Raw genomic sequence first — 20,468 nt, 5'->3', positions numbered from 1 at the left:
CTAGTCTAACAGCTTTTGCCATTGAAATTCTTATACAGGGAAGGAGTGTGAAAATTAAATGTGACATTTCATACAAAAATGAAAATGTGTTAGTAACTACGTAGTGCACTTTACCTTTAACTCATCCTTAAAGTGGAAAAAACCTAAGTCTAAACCTACTCTCAGCCACATTCTAAGCCTAATTGATCTAGCCCTGTAAAGAAAAAATCGCTATAAAATCGCCTTTATTTACCTGTTCTGAAGCCACTTTGGTCCAGTCTCCAGCAGCTCCTGTGTGCAGGAGAAAGCTGACAATGGCTGGGAAGTGACGTCACCTATAGACTTAAGCCTCGTTCACACGATCGGATTTTCGGCAGGGAATTGTGTGATGACAGACTGTTTGCCTAAAATCCGACCGTTAGTACGCTCCATCAGACAATTGTTGGCTAACTTTCCGCCAACAAATGTTGTATGGCAAACTAGTAAATTTTTGGCGGACAACGGTCTGTTGTCAGATTTTCCTATAGTGTGTACATAAGTCCATCACACAAAAGTCCAAAGTACAAACACGCATGCTCGGAATCAATGCTCACCAAGCACGACATTAGCAGAAGGTGCCCAAAGGGTGGCGCTCAAGAGCTAAAATTCCACGTAGTACATCACTATGTTCGTGTTTGATGGCCGACAATTGTGTACCGTTTGTATGCAAGACAAGTTCACGGCAAACACCCTTCGGACAAAAGTCTGGCGCTTTGTTTGCGGAAAATCCGATTGTGTGTACGAGGTTTTACTATGGGGCTTCCGTTGCCGGCTGCCTCTCCTACACAGCGAAGCTGCCGCTGACAGCTCAGCTTAGGACCGGACCAAAGCTGCTGCAAAACAGGTAAGTATAGCTGATTTCTTTCTTTACAGCGCTAGATAAATTAGGCTTAGAATGTGGCTGAGAGTAGGTTTAGAGTTTGTTAGGTTTTACCTTTACTACCACAAATTGTGTGTTGTGCAATAAAACACATTTTACTGTGTAATGTATTATGCAATAGTGTAAATAACAATAAAACCAAACAATAATTGCGCTATTACAAAAATAAACAAGTGATAGCTGCCAGCATGTAACAATGTGGTAGACAGTGTACAAATGATAATATATGGGACACATGCAGCGCTAAAATGTGCAATTACGTTTTCAACATGTAACTGTGAAAAAGTGCTGGAAACATAACCTGTACCTATTGGGTTATATGTGTCAATGGTGAACATCTAACACATAAGTAAATGAAAGAGAAGTCCATAACTGTGTAATGGATAATATATCAGTTCATAAGTGCAAGGGGGTTCATAGGTAAAAATGATGCCAAAACTCCACGTGAGGTGAGAGCTGGAACAGATTCTATATGAGGAGACACCCTGCGTATGGATCTTCTAGGCTTCAAAAGAAGACAGCAAGTGGTAGAAATAAATATCCTTCCTTTACCTATGAACCCCATTGCACTTATGAACTGATATATTATCCATTACACAGTTACGGACTTCTCTTTCATTTACTTATGTGTTAGATGTTTACCATTGACACATATAACCCAATAGGTACAGGTTATGTTTCCAGCACTTTTTCACAGTTACATGTTGAAAACGTAATTGCACATTTTAGCGCTGCATGTGTCCCATATATATTCAATAGTGTAAATAAGCCTACACTAAACTTGTGCACTATACCATTGTTGTGTTTTATTCTTTTGGGTGAGCATAGCCTACCTGAAAGACACAGGGTTCCTGGGTTTTCTGAGCTGTCATTTGGAATTTTGAGCTTTCCTCTAGGCATCGCTTGTGTCTGGAGGAGTAAGAAGGCTTTGGAACCAAAAAAAGCACCATAAAAAGTCCCATGAGAAACCCACTAGTAATACCCATGAAGAGTCCAGATATATAGGCTGGCAGGGGCCAAATGAAGAAGTTGTAAGCTAGGATTGCTACACAGACCAGGGCACTGCATGGCACATCATTGTTAAGATGGGACGTTTGGCAAGGGGTTGCAGGCTCCAATACATTATGATCTTCTGATTCTACATCGTTGGCTAGTTCTACGACCTGGATCATGTCCCCATAGGAACAGATCTTATATTTGCAGTAGTCTTTAGGTATCTCTCTATGAACACTTTTGGAATTCTCCATAAACTCCAGGCTTTCACTTTCTTCTAACTTTCCATAACTTGGAAAATTGTTCTTTGTATCAAAAAAACCTTGGTCCTTTTGTTGACTTGTTGGGGACTCCTGGCAAGAAAACATTGGGGGCATAGTTCTATATTTAGGGCTCGGTGTTGGCTCCTCACCAATAATTTTGCTGAGCATGCTTAAGGGTTCTTGCATGGCTTCTGACAACCTTCTCTTGGTGTCCTCCAACTTGGCTTCTACTTCTTGTACGTTGAAAAACATACCTTTGCTTTCTGAAGGTGACATGCTAGGTGAGGATGGAGCTGTCCTAGAGTCTACATTTTTGCTTTTGGGTTGGGTTATCTGCTTCCACAGATGAACATTCAGCTTAGAGTCTGACTTGGACTGTGATACTTCTGGTTCAAGTCGGGAAATTTCAGTGGAGATAGACTTGACCAGGTTGACAAATGGATGGGTTTTGTGAGGAGAAGGATCCTTGGCATTAATTTCAGTAGAGACGGACTTGACCAAGTTGATGAGAGGTTTAGAAGAGGGTGAGCTTGGCATCAACGAAGAACTACATTTCTGAATCTCACTGGACAGGAGAACATCACCTGTACACTCATACGCAGCTAGAGCTAGCTCATCGACCACAGTACCTTCTTTCCCCACTGGCTGCCCATACACAGGAGCTCTGGGTTTGTTGGGTACTGGATTTGCCAGCAAGGCCTCCTCTTCATCTTGATCCAGGGTAAAGATGAGATCACTCTCCTCTAATTCCTCCCAGTTGTCTTCACTGTGTACTTTGGTCAGCTGGATAGTAATGCCTTGGCGGGTCTGTGGTAAACCCTGCCCTTGGTTTGGACCTTGAAAGGAATGAGGGGATCCAGTGGAAGCTGTACTAAGGTTGCCTGAGTTAGACATTCTTCACAGCATGTTTTTTTTCGCTCTAGGATATAAAACAAAATAAATATTAATAGTGTTCTTTCCGCTAAATAGGGAAACAAAAATTTGCAGATGTCACCTGAACAGGAAGTGAGGAGAATTCTTCCAGAGGGGACACCTGCTACATTGACAACTAAGAGGGGACTTCCCCTTATTTTGCAGAAATATTCTTTTACTTTTATGTGTCTCCTGACAAGGATTCTACCCTTCCTTACTATATTCAAAACTTTGTTTTGCTTTAGAAACTTTATATATTTTTACTTCTTGGTGCCAAAACACTGTTAAACGAAGCTCCAGAGCATTAACGTGGGGGTAAATCCCATAGATAAAAAAAATTAAAAAAAATAATGAAAGATAAGCCTTAATCTCTGCCCTTCACTTGCTAAAATTCGGCATATTCTTCAACCCATGACTCTACCTGGGCTCATATTAAGCCCACTCTTTGATCTGAAAGCTGCATTTTCCTAATTCAGAGTAGATTTTGGGTGTCCTTTGTTTCCAGGCAATAGCTGAACTTTAAATTGAGCTCTGTAACTTGAGATTTTTCCTGCCAGTGAAGCATCTTATGCAACTCTCAATCATGCTGACTTCTGCCTGACTACATTCCATATTCACTTTTAAGTTGTCATCCTCTGATCTTCTGAGTCAGTGTAGTGCCTTTTGTTCCACATTCTGAATTTTGATAGTTATGTCGGCGACGGCGTAAGGTCTGACTACACTACTTCAGAGGTCAATGTTTTCAGTAGTGAAAAAAGCTCTTTTGTTACCCTTTCACAAGTTTCACACCTTGAGCATACAACATCCAGCCCCTCAAATTACCTAGGCTGCTGCAACTTAGTGTAAAAAAAATAAATAAAAATTAACTGATATGTTGTATCAGATAACTGGCTGACCCAATGCCAACAGCCGTAGAATCACCATTACAAAAAAGAAAATTTCTTAAATTAGGTATACAAGAAAATGAATCACGGAACCATTAAAGGATTGTATAACAATGTTTTCCATTGTTATACAAAAATGCAATACCCTGTGGTAGCCACCCTGCCCTAAGTGGGGTGGGGGGTTATGTAGATTTAGTTTTCTGATTTTTAATGCTGTGCTCATTTAGTCTTCCCCTAAGCTCAGTGTTGCTGTGGTTTCTGCCTGTTGCCAGTAGGTGGCACTGGTACATCTAGTGTGAAGGAGTGTAATGAACATAATGCTAAACATATAAATGCCTATTTTCTTATGTGTATACATGTTTCCATGCAACTCCTTACTTATCATATAGTAAAACAGCTCAGATCTGCTTTGGAACCAAAGATGGCGCCTACCCCCTGCTGCCCCCGCACTGGAGGTATGAGGAAGTAAAGATGAAGAATCAACAACAACCAAGCCTCCATCATCAAGTTCTTCTTGTATTTCAGCCAATAAGATGAACCTTTTAGACTGACCAGATTTACATAGTAGTGACGTATAATCTATTGTTCTTTGTGCAATAAATAGAGATGAGGAAGTAATCGACCTGAGCAGATGTCAGAGTGGTTACTTCCGGCGTGCATGCACATCTACACTACATAATTAGGAACAGCAGCAGACATCTAATTTGAACCCGATTGCGGTTCAGATCCATCACACTAGTATTAGAGAGAGGCCCCATTCACACCTGAACATTTTGTAGTTTGACACTCAACGCTCCAAAACTCTCAAAAAACAAAATCCAATGTAATTAAATGCTGGCTATTCCCATACGAGCACCCAGGCACCTGTACCCCAATGCCTGCTGTTCTGAAAGCTACATGAGCCAGCCAAGCTGAACCAAGATGGAGAACCAGGAGAAGATATACTGGAGGGGGAAGGAGTAGGGTGACCACATTTCCAAACTGCCATTCAGGGACACCCCCCTGCCCAAAAAAAGATGGGGGGGGTTGAGGGAGTGTAGTCCCAGGGTTGACGGGGAATTCGGCGGCAGGGGTGATTTGTCGGGTGAATGGCTGGTGTTGTACTACATTGTAATATATAATGAAATTGTTCAACCCACCATAATGCAGAATCAGTGGGGACCCTGAGCTTGTCACTTGCCACCTGATGCAGTGTGCCACTTGCCACAGTTGCCTGCCACTAGATGCAGCTTGTTACTTGCCACTTTTGCCTGCCCCCAGAAGCAGCTTGTCACTTGCCACCAGATGCAGTGTGTCACTTGCCACAGTTGCCTGCCACTAGATGCAGCTTGTTACTTGCCACTGTCGCCTGCCCCCAGATGCAGCTGGTCACTTGCCACCATTGCCTGCCGCCAGATGCAGCATGTCACTTGCCACCATATGCAGCATGTCTCTTGCCACCAGATGCAGTGTGCCAATTGTGACCCATTGCCTGCCACCAGATGCAGCGTTTCACTTGCCACCGTTGCCTGAAGCCAGATGCAACGTGTCACTTGACACCAGATGCAGTGTGCCAATTGTAAACCATTGCCTGCCACCAGATGCAGCATTTCACTTGCCACCGTTGTCTGACGCCAGAAGCAGTGTTCCACTTTCCACCCATAGCGTGCCACCAGATGCAGTGTGCCACTTTTCACCCGTAGTCTGCCACCAGATGCAGTGTGCCACTTGTCACCTATAGCCTGCCACCAGTCTGATACACCGGAGCCCTGGGAAAGTGAACCCCCCTCCCGCCGCTGGCTGCTGATGTTACTTCTCCCATGCGGGGGGGCCGGGGGGGGGGTGTGTCACATCTTCAGCTCTGAGGGGTTCATGCTGGGACCTGTATTCCTTCACTTTTTGGGGGGGTCACATCCCCCAAAAGTGAAGGACTACAAGTCCCAGCATGAACCCCTGATATCTAAGGATGTGATTCCCCCCCCCCCCCCAAATTGAAGGACTGCAGGTCCCAGCATGGACCCCTGAAAATTAAGGGTGTGACCCCATAGATTTCACATGCTAATGCTGGGACCTGTAGTTCTTCACTGAATGGGGGGCATCACATCTTCATTTCTGAGGGGTTCATGCTGGGACCTGTAGTCCTTCACTTTTGGGGGGGTCACATCCCAGCATGAAACCTGTCCTGATATCTAAGGATGTGTCCTCCTTCCATCCCTCCTAGGGTGTCATCTCATCTGTCAGTGTCCTCTCCTCTTCTGCAGACCCCTTATCTGCCTACCATCTTCTTATCAGTGCTAGCTCCAGGCTGACACACACTTGGAGCTCCTGTGAAGTGCTGACAATTCAGCACAGAATGCTGGCTGCTGGGGGAGAGCTGGCTGAGGATTTTAACCCAGATCTATCCATGGTGAGTGCTTTGGATTCACTTGCCTTTCTACAAAACTCATCTCTCCTTCGTGCACTTCTGCACGCTGCTGGCTGAACGATGCAGGGAGGAGGTGGGTGGAGCTAATCAGTAGGCTCGGAGAAGGAAGTTAAATCTTCCCGCTGTGAATGCTGGGGCTCTGTCTCTCTCCTCCTCATGACGTCACTGGTTGCTAGATGCGAGGCGGGCAGTGGCTAGCAACCATTTGGGCACTGAGCCAGCGGCTCATGTAAAAGGGGTCTCACCAGCCAGGGGTCCACCACAGGCTGTCAGTGAGTGTAAGCAGCGATGTGAGGGATATTTTAGAGGGCATCAGAATGGTCTAGGGCCAGGGGGCAATTCCGGGACACTGTATTGTCCCGGAATGAGGGTGCCCGGGACCTGGGACAGACCTGCTAATTGCGGGATTGTTCTGGGCAACCTGGGACACGTGGGCACCCGAGATGGGAGGAAGTTGGATCCTCAGAAGGGCTTGGTGACTCTCTTGAGAGGAAATATGGAAGAATCTGCTAGCTAGCTTTTGTTTGCTATTTACAGTGTTTTGGTGTAGGCTCGAAGGTGCTTAACATTGTTTAAGCTGGCAGCAGATCTGGAGTCTGTAAGTGTATTTTTGGCCCCTAACACTCTCATCCTATGTGTTTAGAGCAATAACATTTCTAAAAAGACACTAAAGTGACTGACATCCAATATTTCTCAATCCCAAATTACTGGCAATGGAGCAAATAGCTATCTATGGGGTAAATGTTAACCTGCTCTCCCACTGGGGTCCCGCACATGCCTCTAGGGTTGGGGGAGGAGGGGGGTGCTATGTGTGCATTTAGATGATTTTAAGAAATGCAAATGTAGCAGAATCTCTGACCTCTTCAAGTCTAATGGGAACCCTCAAGGCCAATGATAGCTGACATCCTTCAATAAGTGGTGGGTTGTGAGTAGGGATGAGCTTTATGTTAGGGTCGAACATGAGTTCGACTCGAACATTGGCTGTTCGCCCATTCGCTGAATAGCGAACAATTTGGGGTGTTCGCGGCAAATTTGAAAGCTGTGGAACACCCTTTAAAAGTCTATGGGAGAAATCAAAAGTGGTAATTTTAAAGGTTAATATGCAAGTTATTGTCATAAAAAGTGTTTGGGGACCTGGGTCCTGCCCCAGGGGACATGTATCATTTTAAAAAAAAGTTTTAGAAACGGCAGTTTTTTCGGGAGCAGTGGTTTTAATAATGCTTAAAGTGAAACAATAAAAGTATAATATTCCTTTAAATTTCGTACCTGGGGGGTGTCTATAGTATGCCTGTAAAGTGGCACATTTTCCCGTGTTTAGAACAGTCTGAGAGCAAAATTACATTTCTAAAGGAAAAAAAGTCATTTAAAACTGCTCGCAGCTATAATGAATTGTCGGTCCTGGCAATACACATAAAAGTCATCGATAAAAACAGCATGGGATTCCTCCATAGGGAACCCCGAACCAAAATTTAAAAAAAAAATGCGTGGGGTCCCCCCAAATTCCATACTAGGCCCTTCAGGTCTGGTATGGATATTAAGGGGAACCCCGAGCCAAAATTAAAAAAAAAATGGTGTGGGGGTCCCAGACCTGAAGGGCCTGGTATGGAATTTGGGGGGACCCCCCCTTTTTTAAAAAAAATTTTGGTTCAGGGTTCCCCTTAATATTCACACCAGACTCAAAGGGCCTGGTAATGGACTGTGGGGGAATCCCATGCAGTTTTTTTAAATGACTTTTATGTGTATTGCCGGGACCGACAATTCATATAGCCGCGAGTACTTTTAATTTAAAAATACTATTTTTTACGGCTATTAATGAATTGTCGGGTCTCTGCAATACACATAAAAGTCATTGAAAAAAACGGCATGGGATTCCCCCACAGTCCATTACCAGGCTCTTTGGGTCTGGTATGAATATTAAGGGGAACCCCAAACCAAAATTAAAAAAAAATAAAATGCGTGGGGGTCCCTCCTAGTTCCATACCAGGCCCTTCAGGTCTGGTATGGATATTAAGGGGAACCCCACGCCAAAATTTTTTAAAAAATGGCGTGGGGGTCCTCCTCAAAATCCATACCAGACCCGTGTCCGGTATGGATTTTAAGGGGAATCCAGTGCCAAAATTTAAAAAAAAAATGGCATGGGGGTCGTCCCAAAAATCCATACCAGACCCTTATCCAAGCACGCAACCTGGCAGGCAGCAGCAAAAGAGGGGGGACGAGAGAGTGGCCCCCCTCCTGAACTATAGCAGGCCACATGCCTTCAACATGGGGAGGGTGCTTTGGGGTAGCTCCCCAAAGCCCCTTGTCCCCATGTTGATGAATACAAGGGCCTCATCCCCACGACCCTTGCCCGGTGGGTGTGGGGGTCTGCGGGCGAGGGGCTTATCGGAATCTAGAAGCCCCCTTTAACAAGGGGACCCCCAGATCCTGCTCCCTCTGTGTGAATTGGTAATGGGGTACAAATGTACCAGATAGTTGACAGAAAGTGTCAAAAATGTTAAAAAAGACAATAGCCGGTTTTTGACAATTCCTTTATTAATGTCTTCTTCTTTCCCCGCTTCTTCTTTCATCTTATTCTGGTCTTCCTTCGGTTTTCTTCTTCTTCCTCCATCTTGTTCTTCCCCCGCTTCTTCCTTTATCTTCCTCTGCTTCGTGTCCCGGTCTTCTCCTCTGGCATCTTCCTCCGGCTTCTTCTTCCCCGCTTTGTACTCCGGATGATCCGCCTCTTTGGGAGTCTCCCACTGTGTGACACTTCTGTTCTTGTGACAGTTATTTTATAACTGAGGGCGGGGCCATACCGTGACGTTCCCGGGTGACCCCGCCCCCTCTGATGCACAGGGACATCCCTATGGCTTTCCTGGGGCGTCAGAGGGGGCGGGGTCACCCGCTTACTTAAACGGCTGACCCCACCCCCCTCTGACACCACGGGGGAAGCCATAGGGAAGTCCCCATGCGTCAGAGGGGGCGGGGTCACAGGTTGACCCCGCCCTCAGTTTTATAAGAGCTGTCACAAGAACAGACGCGTCACACAGCAGGAGACTCCCATTGAGACGGATCGTCCGGAGGACGACTCGGGGAAGGAGAAGCCGGAGGAAGATGCCGGACGAGAAGACCGGAGGAAGAAGCAGGGGAAGATAGAGGAAGAAGCGGAGGTAGAACAAGATGGAGGAAGAAGAAGAACACAGAAGGAAGACCAGAAGAAGATGGAAGAAGAAGCGGGGAAAGAAGAAGACATTAATAAAGGAATTGTCAAAAACCGGCTATTGTCTTTTTTAACATTTTTAACACTTTCTGTCAACTTTCTGGTACATTTGTACCCCATTACCAATTCACACAGGGGGGGCAGGATCTGGGGGTCCCCTTGTTAAAGGGGGTTTCCAGATTCCGATAAGCCCCCCGCCCGCAGACCCCCACAACCACCGGGCAAGGGTTGTGGGAATAAGGCCCTTCTCCCCATCAATATGGGGACAAGGTGCTTTGGGGGTTACCCCAAAGCACCCTCCCAATGTTGAGGGCATGTGGCCTGGTATGGTTCAGGAGGGGGGCGCTCTCTCTTGTCCCCCCCTCTTTTCCTGAGGTCTGCCAGGTTGTGTGCTCGGATAAGGGTCTGGTATGGATTTTTATGGGGGCCCCAAGCCATTTTTTTTCAAATGTTGGCGCGGGGTTCCCCTTAAAATCCATATCAGACCTGAAGGGTCTGGTATGGATTTTGAGGGGGACACCCACGCCATTTTTTTTATTTTTGGTGCGGGGTTCCCCTTAATATACATACCAGACCTGAAGGGCCTGGTATGGAATTTGGGGGGACCCCCACGCATTTTTTTTTTAAATTTTGGTCCGGGGTTCCCATGTGGGGAAATCCCATGTCGTTTTTTTCAATGACTTTTATGTGTATTGCCGGGACCGACAATTCATTATAGCCGCGAGTAGTTTTAAATGACTTTTTCCTTCAGAAATGTCATTTTGCTCTCAGACTGTTCTAAACACGGGAAACATGCGCCACTTTACAGGCATACTATAGACACCCCCAGGTATGAAATTTAAAGGAATAGTACACTTTTTTTGTTTCACTTTAAGCATTATTAAAATTACTGCTCCTGAAAAAACTACCTTTTTTGAAACTTTTTTTTGCATTGATACATGTCCCCTGCGGCAGGACCCAGGTCCCCAAACACTTTTTATGACAATAACTTGCATATAAGCCTTTAAAATTAGCACTTTTGATTATTCATGTTCGTGTCCTATAGACTTTAACGGTGTTCGAACAAATTTTTTGCCTGTTCGCATGTTGTGGATGCGAACCAAACGGGGGGGGGGGGTGGTTGGGGTGGGGGTTTGGCTCATCCCTAGTTGTGAGGCATGGTGGGTGCAAAGGTGGTAAAAGTCATTGGGCGCCAGACACTTCTTGGATGTAAAAGAGGTTTTATTTCTTTGACAGTCCTTTTTATATTTTGTAGGGGAAAGAGGGTTAAGGTCAGGACACACTTAGGTAGTTGCAATTTTAAATGGCAGATTTCGAGACTTCAATAGGAGGACAGTCGTAAAGGGAAAGGCCCCAGCAAGGTGCCACTTCTGCACGTTCAGGATTGCTGTCTCCTATGGCAACAGTACTTAAACAGTTCCTAACTCAAAGTAACAGTTCTCTCAGCTGTACTACAACTTCTTCTTGTAGTTCTTCAGCCCCTTGAGCTCCTGGTCTCTCACTGGACCCTCTGATTCACTAACTCTGAATCCCGTGAGCTCCTCAAGGCTTTTGCAGAGGTATCTCCTTCAAGTGTCACCCACGCTTCCCTGCTGGGTCACTAGCTTGGCACTTCGAATACCTTTAAGCTTCACCCCTGCTGACCAGCTCGGTCCCTGGCTTGACACACAAGGCTGCTCTGCAAGCGTCACCTGCGCTGGTTGGGTCCCTGACTTGATCACCGTCTGAATTTTCCCGATTCTCCACCGTGCCCGTTCGGTAAGAATACTGCTCCGGTACTTGGTTCAGTTACTCACTGGGGTCCCTGGTAAAGGCAATTAGCCCCTTTGTGACGACAGCTTCCCTTCTACCTCCGACCACTGACAGATTCTCTGGCCGGCAGAACCGTCACCTTTGGTTGGACTGCAAGCCGCAGTCCCAACCCTGTGCTGCCCTGGATAGGCCCTCACACAGCCTGGCAGCCTGATGCCCCCAGGATAGGCCCAATCTCCGACCTAGCAGCTCGGGGCATATGACACATGTCCACCCAGACGGCAGTCCGGGTGGCACACAAGAAACCAGATCACCTGACCTCACCCAAATATATAGGCTCTCCCAGCAGGCTAAGGGATTCAACAAAATCCCTGCCCATTGGCCGAGACACCCCATATACCCATAACCTGACCTTGAGTTGTCCTTCTCAATCTAATGCCTCCAAGTGCCCGGCCGCCTGGTGGTAGAAGAGGAAAGTACAACCAGGCCAAACTTAGGGAGAAGTCAATGGAGCCCTAGTAATTAACTACAGTAGCTACTCCTGACAAGGAATTTAGTGAGGAGCTCCCTGACTAAACCCCAGGGCTCTACACAAATTAGTAGGTTCATTGCTGATCCCAGTACATTGCTGCTCCTTCATTGTCTAATCAGCAGGCTAACAGAAAGTGGTGTTATATAAAAAAAACTTGCAATGGTAGAATGACAATATATATCTAGTTGCTATTGATAACACTGCAGATCTTTGATTTCCTTGAATGGGTTATACTGAGTTCATTGACTGTTGATTGTTAGTGGTCTGAGGAGAGCTTGCTCTACCTATCTTTTTGCTAGTTCTAAATGAATATTTCTAAATCAGAAATGTCTGTGTGTGAATTCTTCCAGCCCGCTCATGTGCTATTTGGATATGCAGATATATGAATGACCTAATTTACAGTGACTGGATACAGGGGAGCAGGAGTGATCTCATCATCCTCCAGCCAGGGGGTGCCGGCACAGCAGTAGACTCTGATCATGGCTGGAGACACATCTGGCTCATAACTTACCCAGCCCTTCAAATGTGACAATGTCTGTCTAGCGTCTATAGTGCATCCAGAAAGTGTTCACAACGCTTCACTTTTTCCACATTTTGTTGTTACAGCCTTATTCCAAAATGGATTAAATTAATTATTTTCCTCAAAATTCAACAAACAATACCCCATAATGACAACGTGAAATAAGTTTGTTTTAAATCTTAGCAAATTTATAAAAAATTCCATGTACATAAGTATTCACGGCCTTTGCTCAATACTTTGTTGAAGCACCTTTGGCACCAATTACAGCCTCAATTCTTTTTGAGTATGATGCTACAAGCTTGGCACACCTATTTTTGGGCAGTTTCTCCCATTCTTCTTGCAGGACCTCTCAAGCTCCATCAGGTTGGATGGGGAGCGTCGATGCACAGGCATTTTTAGATCTCTCCAGAGATGTTCAATCGGGTTCAAGTCTGGGCTTTGGCTGGGCCACTCAGGGACTTCACAGAGTTGTCCTGCAGCCACTTCTTTGTTATCTTGGCTCTGTGCTTAGGGTTGATGTCCTGTTGGAAGATAAACCTTCGTCCCAGTCTGAGGTCCAGAGCACTCTAGAGCAGGTTTTCATCAAGGATGTGTCTATACATTGTTGCATTCATCTTTCCCTCGATCCTGACAAATCTCCCAGTTCCTGCCCCTGAAAAAGATCCCACAGCATGATGCAGCCACCACCATGCTTCACAGTAGGGATGGTATTGGCCAGGTGATGAGTGGTGCATGGTTTCCTTCAGGCATGACGCTTGTCATTCAGGCCAAAGGGTTCAATGTTTGTTTCATCAGACCAGAGAATTTTGTTTCTCATGGTCTGAGAGTCCTTCAGGTGCCTTTTGGCAAACTCCAGGCGGGCTGTCATGTACCTTTTACTGAGGAGTGGCTCCGTCTGGCAACTCTACCATACAGGCCTGATTGGTAAAGTGCTGCAGAGATGGTTGTTCTTCTGGAACGTTGTCCTCTCTCTACAGAGAAATGCTGGAGCTCTGTCAGAGTGACCATTGGGTTCTTGGTCACCTCCCTGACTAAGGCCCTTCTCCCCCTATCACTCAGTTTGGCTGGGTGGCCCGCTCTAGGAAGAGTCCTGGTGGTTCCAAACGTTTCTCCCTTTACGTATGATGGAGGTCACTGTGCTCATTGGGACCTTCAATGCTGCAGAAATGTTTCTGTACCCTTCCCCAGATCTGTGCCTCGATACAATCATGTCTCGAAGGTCTACAGGCAATTCCTTGGACTTTATGGCTTGGTTTGTGCTCTGACATGCATTGTTAACTGTGGGACCTTATATAGACAGGTGTGTGTCTTTCCAAATCATGTCCAATCAACTGAATTTACCACAGATGGACTCCAATCAAGTTATAGAAACAACTTAAGGATTATCAGTGGAATGAGGATGCACCTGAGCTAAATTTTGAGTGTCATGGCAAAGGCTGTGAATACTTTTGTACATGTGATTTTTTTTTTGTTTTTTATTTGTAAAGTTTTCAAACAAACTTCTTTCACGTTGTCATTATGGGGTAATTATCGATCTATCTATGAGGGAAACTCACACAAAAGACTTAATGTACAAATTCCATGTAGACATCGTCTTTGACATGGAACCAAACCCAGCAGCCAAGAAACAGGGCAAATGACTTTCTCCTAATTTGGCCATTTTTACCAAGCCATTCTGGATCAGCCCTAGACAACCTTGTATGAATGTTTGGAGGAGACAAACCTTGCCCTATTATTTCCATGATATATGCCAATGTTGGGACTGTTTGTGGGCACCTTACCCCTCTTTTCTCTATTTCTCTAAGGGGAAACACTCATATGGCTTGAATGGTTCCATTTAGGGCAGAGGGCTGGACCAAAATACATTGGGTAATGGTCAGAAGGTGCATGCGTGTCTGTCCGTTCACCTATTACTTTCTCTCTCCTCCCCCTTACATTCTTCTGCCCCTATCACTTTCTCGCTCTTCCCTCTTTCATTCTCCTGCTCCTATAACTTTTTTGCTCCTCCCCTTTCATTCTCCTGCCCCTATCACTTTTTCGCTCCTCCCCTTTCATTCTCCTGCCCCTATCACATTTTCTCTCCTCCCTGTCCACTTTCCTGCCCCTATAGATCTCCCTCCTCCCCCTTTCACTTCCCTGCCCCTATAGCCGGCTAGACACAGATCAAAAATCGGCCGGTTCAGCAGGTACTTTCCGAATTTTAATCCATGTGTGGGCAGCCTTCTTGTACACACATCAATCAACTTGTGTACAAGCAGCCTGTTGGAAACATTTTCTCAATCAGATAACAGGCGGCACAGATAAATGTATTCTGACGGCGGGGAATTTGCACAGAATGGCCCCGATCCTCCTCTTCTAGGGTCCCCCGGCGGTGCTGGTAGCTCCTCCCCGCATCGTATAACTCAATAGGAGAAGCACTCCCCCGGGGGTTACCTTGCGGGTGGGCTCCCGAGTCCAGCATTTGCGTCCTTAGATGCAGAATGCCGGACTCGGCCCCGCCTCCCGGCACGCGTCATTGAATTTGATTGACAACAGCGGGAGACAATGTCTGCGCTACTATCAATCTATCCAATCAATAGCCTGAGAACCCCGGGCAGAGGAAGAGCGTGTCTCCGCCAAGGGAAATTCCAGGGCTCAGGTAAGTAAAATGGGGGGGCTGGGGTCGGTCACTGCCAGGTGTTTTTTCACCTTAATGCATAGTATGCATTAAGTTGAAAAAACACGAGGGGTTTACAACCCCTTTAATGTCCCCCTCCTAATTTACTCCTAATTTACCCCTTAATTAACCCCTTATTCTCCTTCTCCATTTAATTATTATTTTCCTGCTGATTTTTGTTTTGTTCACTTCTACTTTTTAAACCATTAATAATTTAAAGTTGTTTTTGTTTGTTTTGTTTATTAATATTTTTACACCGTTAGCATATATTTGCACATTTCATATTAAAAATTGCGCAAAATGAAAAAAAAAAATAAAAAAATTTGTAAATAACTTTTCAATGCTTCATATCATTGCTGACAGCTGAAGTGTAAACAAAACAGTTGCGGTAGGTATCAGTAGTTGGTATTGGGCGAGTAGTAAAAAAAAAAAGTATTGGTGCACTAATATGCCGCACCTATGGGCACTGATAGGTGGCACTGATATGTGGCACTGATGAACTTTCTCTCACTCTCCACCTTCCCTGCCCTTGTCTCTCCCTCTCTTCCCTTTTCTATTTCTCTCTCTCCTCCACTGTTTTCTCTATCTTCAGCCCTTCTCCTACTCTCTCCCTCTCTTCCTTTTTCACTTTCTCCTCTCTCTTCTCCTATCCTCCCTTTCTTCTGTCACTTTTCACTTTATCTCCCATATCTATTTTCTCTCTCACCCCACACCATATAAATGGTCTATGGCAGGAATCTTCAAACTACGGCTCTCCAGCTGTTGGGGAACTACACATCCCATGAGACATTGTAAAACTCTGACATTCACGGACATGACTAGGCATGATGGGAATTGTAGTTCATGAACAACTGGAGGGCCGTAGTTTGAAGACCCTTAGTCTATGGTTTGCAGAACAGCAATTCATTCCTGTTTAGATTAGCATGCAGCATGACTATTACCCCTTCCACTGAGTGCCAGCACTGTGCTCCTTCAATATATGGCTCTGGTTTGGAACATACAGCCTAAGCCACATATACTGCAATGTGCTGGTTTTTTGGATAGAAGCCAGCAGAGAGGAGAGATAATAAAGTGTGTTGTGGTCACATTTGTTGTGTCGCATTCAGGGCCGTCTTTAAGGCAGAGCAAAAGGGGCAGCTGCCCTGGGCCCTGTCATTGTTGTGGGGCCCAAAGCAGATGCCTCATACTTGCCAACTATCCCAGTTTAAATTCCCTTGAAGTTTTAGTCCTGTGCTGTGTCCCGATATCTCAGTGTGAAGTGCTGACACTAATGCTGCCCAGCTCTGCCCTGTTGTTGTGTACAGATGACTCACCTGCAGACCCTGTGTTTACATGTAAATAACCGACATTCATATGTAAATAGCGACGGCATTACTAAGTAAATAGCTGCGGACTGCAGCATTGATATGTAAATAAAGGTGGCATTCATATGTATATTATGCTCCCCTGCAGTGAGGAGATGATGTGCTGTAACCTCTAGCAACCAATCAGTGAGCAATATTACTGTACAGTAATCTTTAGCAACCAATTAACAAGCAGAAATCATTTGCTGTAACCTCTAGCAACTAATCAGTGAACCGTAATGCGTGCTGTAACCTCTAGCAACCAGTCAGTAAGCAGTAATGATATGCTGTAACTGCTGGCAACCAATCGCAATTGCTGCCTGATCTGATACAGTAACCGATTTTAAGTCTAGCTGCTATTTATTGCATGTCTCAGAGTAGGTGGAGAGTGAAATTGCATGACAGGGGCCCAAGAAAATTTTTGCCCAGGGTCCAATCAATATTAAAGACGGCCCTGGTCGCATTGATTGTCAGGATGGTATAGTTCTGCATGGGTGACATCTGCTCCCAGTATCCCGGGTCACATTTCTGCATAACTAAATGACCGGTCTCCCTGGCAGCTGACCATCTGCCAGCAGGATTTACACACAGATCTACCCATTCTGATAGGGGAACCGGGGCTGATTTTATTTTGAGGTCTGACAAACAAAAAAGATAATTTCAGCATTTTTAGATATTCAGGTAATTCCGTAAAAAAACAAGTCAGGGCACTTCTTTTCTTAGCAAAATTTCTCATTAAAGGACAATTATTTCAGTCCAGAAGTTATGTGGAGCGATAGAATAATTTCCAAAGGGATTTGCAGAGGGCTAAAGGCATGTTAAAAATAATTTATCTCAACAGTTTCATTCATTACTTTTTCTTCCCTCTTTATTTTTATATTTTTTGTTTTTTTATATTCTTTATTTTTATATATTTTTTTCTTTACTTTATTCTAATTTTCATCTTATTTTATTATACTCTAAATTACTCAGTTAGAATTGGTTTTTGACAAGGAATCCAGAATTGTTAAAATGTTAACCACTTGCCTACGGGGCACTTATACCCCCTTCCTGCCCAGGCCATTTTTCAGCTTTCAGTGCTGTCGCACTTTGAATGACAATTTCGCGGTCATTTCACACTGTACCCAAACAAATTTTTTATCTTTTCTGACAGGTGGCACTGATATGTGGCACTGATGAGCACTGATAGGCGGCACTGATGGGCACTGTTAGGTGGCACTGATGGGCAATAATAGGCAGCACTGGTGGGCACTGATAGGCGGCACTGGTGGGCACTGATAGATGTCACAGATAGGTGATACTGATGGGCACTGATGGGCATTGATGGGTGTCACTGATGGGCGACACTGATGGGCATTACTGATGGGCATTGATTGACAGCAATGATGGGCATTGATGGGCAGCACTGATAGGCGGCACTGATGGGCACTGTTAGGTGGCATTGATAGGTAATAATATGCGGCACTGGTGGGCACTGATAGGCGGCACTGATTGCCAGCACTGACTGGCATCGCTAATGGGCACTGATTGTGGCACTTGTGGGCACTGATGGCTGGCATTGGTGGGCAATGGTGAGCACTGATTTGTGACACTATTTTGCAATATTGTAATCAGGGCACTGATGATCAGTGCCCTGATTACATGCCTAGATGTCCCCCTGCGTGGAGATGCCGCTGATCGGCTCTCCTCGCCACACACTCTTTCAGTGTGAGGCGAGGAGCGCCGATTACCGGCACTTCCTTGTTTACATGTAACCGGCTGTGATTGGACACAGCCGATCACATGGTTAAAGAGCCGCGGACGCAGCTCTTTCCAGAGATTGGGGTCGCGCCGTGTCCTAGCAACACGGTGCGGCTGCAATCATCGTGCTGCACGCACCCGCAGGCGCGCGAGAGCACCCGTTCTGGGACGCCATCATATGACGTTGTCCCAGAATGAGAGCCGCCCCGCCGTCATTTGACAGTGGGCGGGCGGCAAGCAGTTAAGCTGTATTATAACTTTTTTGCTTGTACAAATGATCCAAAAAACAATAAAAATTATAGAAAAAAAAAAGGAAAGGACAATTATTGTGAAAATATTGTATTTTGATGAGTGTAAGTTGTTGGATTATTACCTGTAATAATATTTGTGACGATTACACTCTCATATGCCATCGGTGGAGTGAAGAATGTGACATTTTACACACTTATTTTACCCTGTGCAGAGATTTTCCTTTTCTGGGACAACAATGTAAGGTGACTGAGACTGAGAACAATCGACACTGGGGCAGGTTAACTAGGCAGTTACCTATTTACACACCACACAGTAGCTGCCATGATGTGTTTTCAAGTAAACCTGATCTTGCAATTCTGTCCTTTTAAAAGAAATGTATGTATCACTCGCTGCCCTTTTCAGACAGGAATGTAACAGAGTTTACAATACGGTAGCTCCCTACAGAGGCAGAAAGTTCTTTTAACCACTTCCCTCCGGGAGAGCGTACATGGACGTCCTACAGGCATCAACCCCATGTCGTTCTCTTCAGCCGGCGATTCCCTGCACAGTAAGACCAATCATAGTGGCAGTTCAGCCGCTTGATCGTTCAGGTACAGGTGGCGGGAGGGGACGTCTACCGGCTTGCCCCTGTGATCAGGAGAAGGAATCCACTGGCGCCAGAAGTTGACCATAGATTTTCAGGGAACAGATGGTCCCCGGTCATCTCTATGACTCTCGGAGGCCCGGGCGTGACGTCATAACGTAAATACTGCAATATACTCGGCTGGAAAGATCGTCCTGTTTTTTTTTTTTTCTTGATCTCATGCTTTCCAGCCTGGAGGAGAGATGTGGGGTCCATAAACAGGACCCGTCAGGCACTTTTCCTATTACAAGGGATGTTTACATTCCATGTAATAGGAATAAAAATGATCAAAAAAAGTGTACAAATCAAAAAATGTAAATAAAATAAACAATATAAGAAAAGATTTTTTTTTAAAGCACCCCCCGTCCCCGTAAGCGAATGCATATGTACATCGCGCCCACATATGTAAACGGCATTCAAACCACACATGTGAGGTATCGCCACGAACATTAGAGCGAGAGAAATAATTCTATACCAAGACCTCCTCTGTAACTCTAAACAGGTAACCTGTAAATTTTTTAAAACCGTTGCCTATGGAGATTTTTGAGTACCAAAGTTTGGAGCCATTCCACCAGCGTGCGCAATTTTCAAGTGTGACATATTAGTTATCTATTTACTCGGCGTAACATCATATTTCACATTATATTAAAAAATTGGGCTAACTTTAGTGTTTTGTTTTTAATCATCAAACTATTTTTTTCCCAAAAAAACGCATTTGAAAAATTGCTGTGCAAATATCATGTGACGTAAAAAGTTGCAATGACCACCATTTTATTCCCTAGGGTCTCTGCTAAAAAAACATATGGAATGTTTGGGAGTTGTGAGTAATTTTCTACCAAAAAATTATGATTTTTACATGTAGGAGCGAAGTGCCAGAATTGGCCCGGATGGGAACTGGTTAATTTCTAATTAGAGCATTCAGAGATCCAGCTTATTGATTTTTAAATATTGTTTAAATGCAAGAGAAAAATGGTGCAAGAAAATTTTTACAACAAAAAATTACGATAGCAATTGTAAAGTAGGAGGGATTAAAAGTGAAAAATGCTTAAAGTAGTTCTAAAACCTTGTGTGCTGCAGCTGCTCCCCAAACACACCCTTTTTCTTACTTGAACCCGATCCGATTCAGCAAAGTGCACTAGTGCAGCGGCTCCAGCTGTTGTCTCTCTCCTCATTGGACAGATTGATAGCTGCGGGAGCCATTGTCTCCCGCTGCTGTCAATCAAATCCTGTGACATGGGAGCAGGGGGCGGGGCTGGGTCCAGCTGTCTGTGTCAATGGATGCAGCAGCAAAGCTGGGTAATGAGCATGCAGGGGCACCTGATGAAGAGGAGGGGTTTGGAGCACCAACGGGGGACCCCAGAAGAGGAAGGTCGGGGTTGCTGTGTGCAAAACCATTGCACGGAGCAGGGAAGTATAGGCATGTTTGTTATTTTTAATTTTTAAAAAGGAAGGTTTACAACCACTTTAAAGTAGAAGTCCAGTGAAATCCTATCTAGGT

The 20,468-nt window shown here is 45.1% G+C and overlaps 1 protein-coding gene across 1 annotated transcript in view; it reads right to left on the bottom strand.

Annotated features, from left to right (window-relative positions):
• Positions 1-20,468, bottom strand: part of LOC141148742 (testis-expressed protein 2-like) — a 102,859-nt gene that overhangs the window by 70,236 nt on the left and 12,155 nt on the right. Inside the window, exon 2 of the mRNA XM_073636451.1 lies at positions 1,732-3,073. Coding sequence (XP_073492552.1) covers positions 1,732-3,048 — 1,317 coding nt within the window. The 5' untranslated portion in view covers positions 3,049-3,073. The remainder of the gene's footprint in view (positions 1-1,731; positions 3,074-20,468) is intronic.

This window comes from Aquarana catesbeiana, linkage group LG06, assembly GCF_042186555.1.
Source record: "Aquarana catesbeiana isolate 2022-GZ linkage group LG06, ASM4218655v1, whole genome shotgun sequence".
Taxonomy (NCBI): Eukaryota; Metazoa; Chordata; class Amphibia; order Anura; family Ranidae; genus Aquarana; species Aquarana catesbeiana.
Note: the sequence above shows the minus strand (reverse complement) of the source record. Positions and strands in the feature narration are given on the sequence as shown.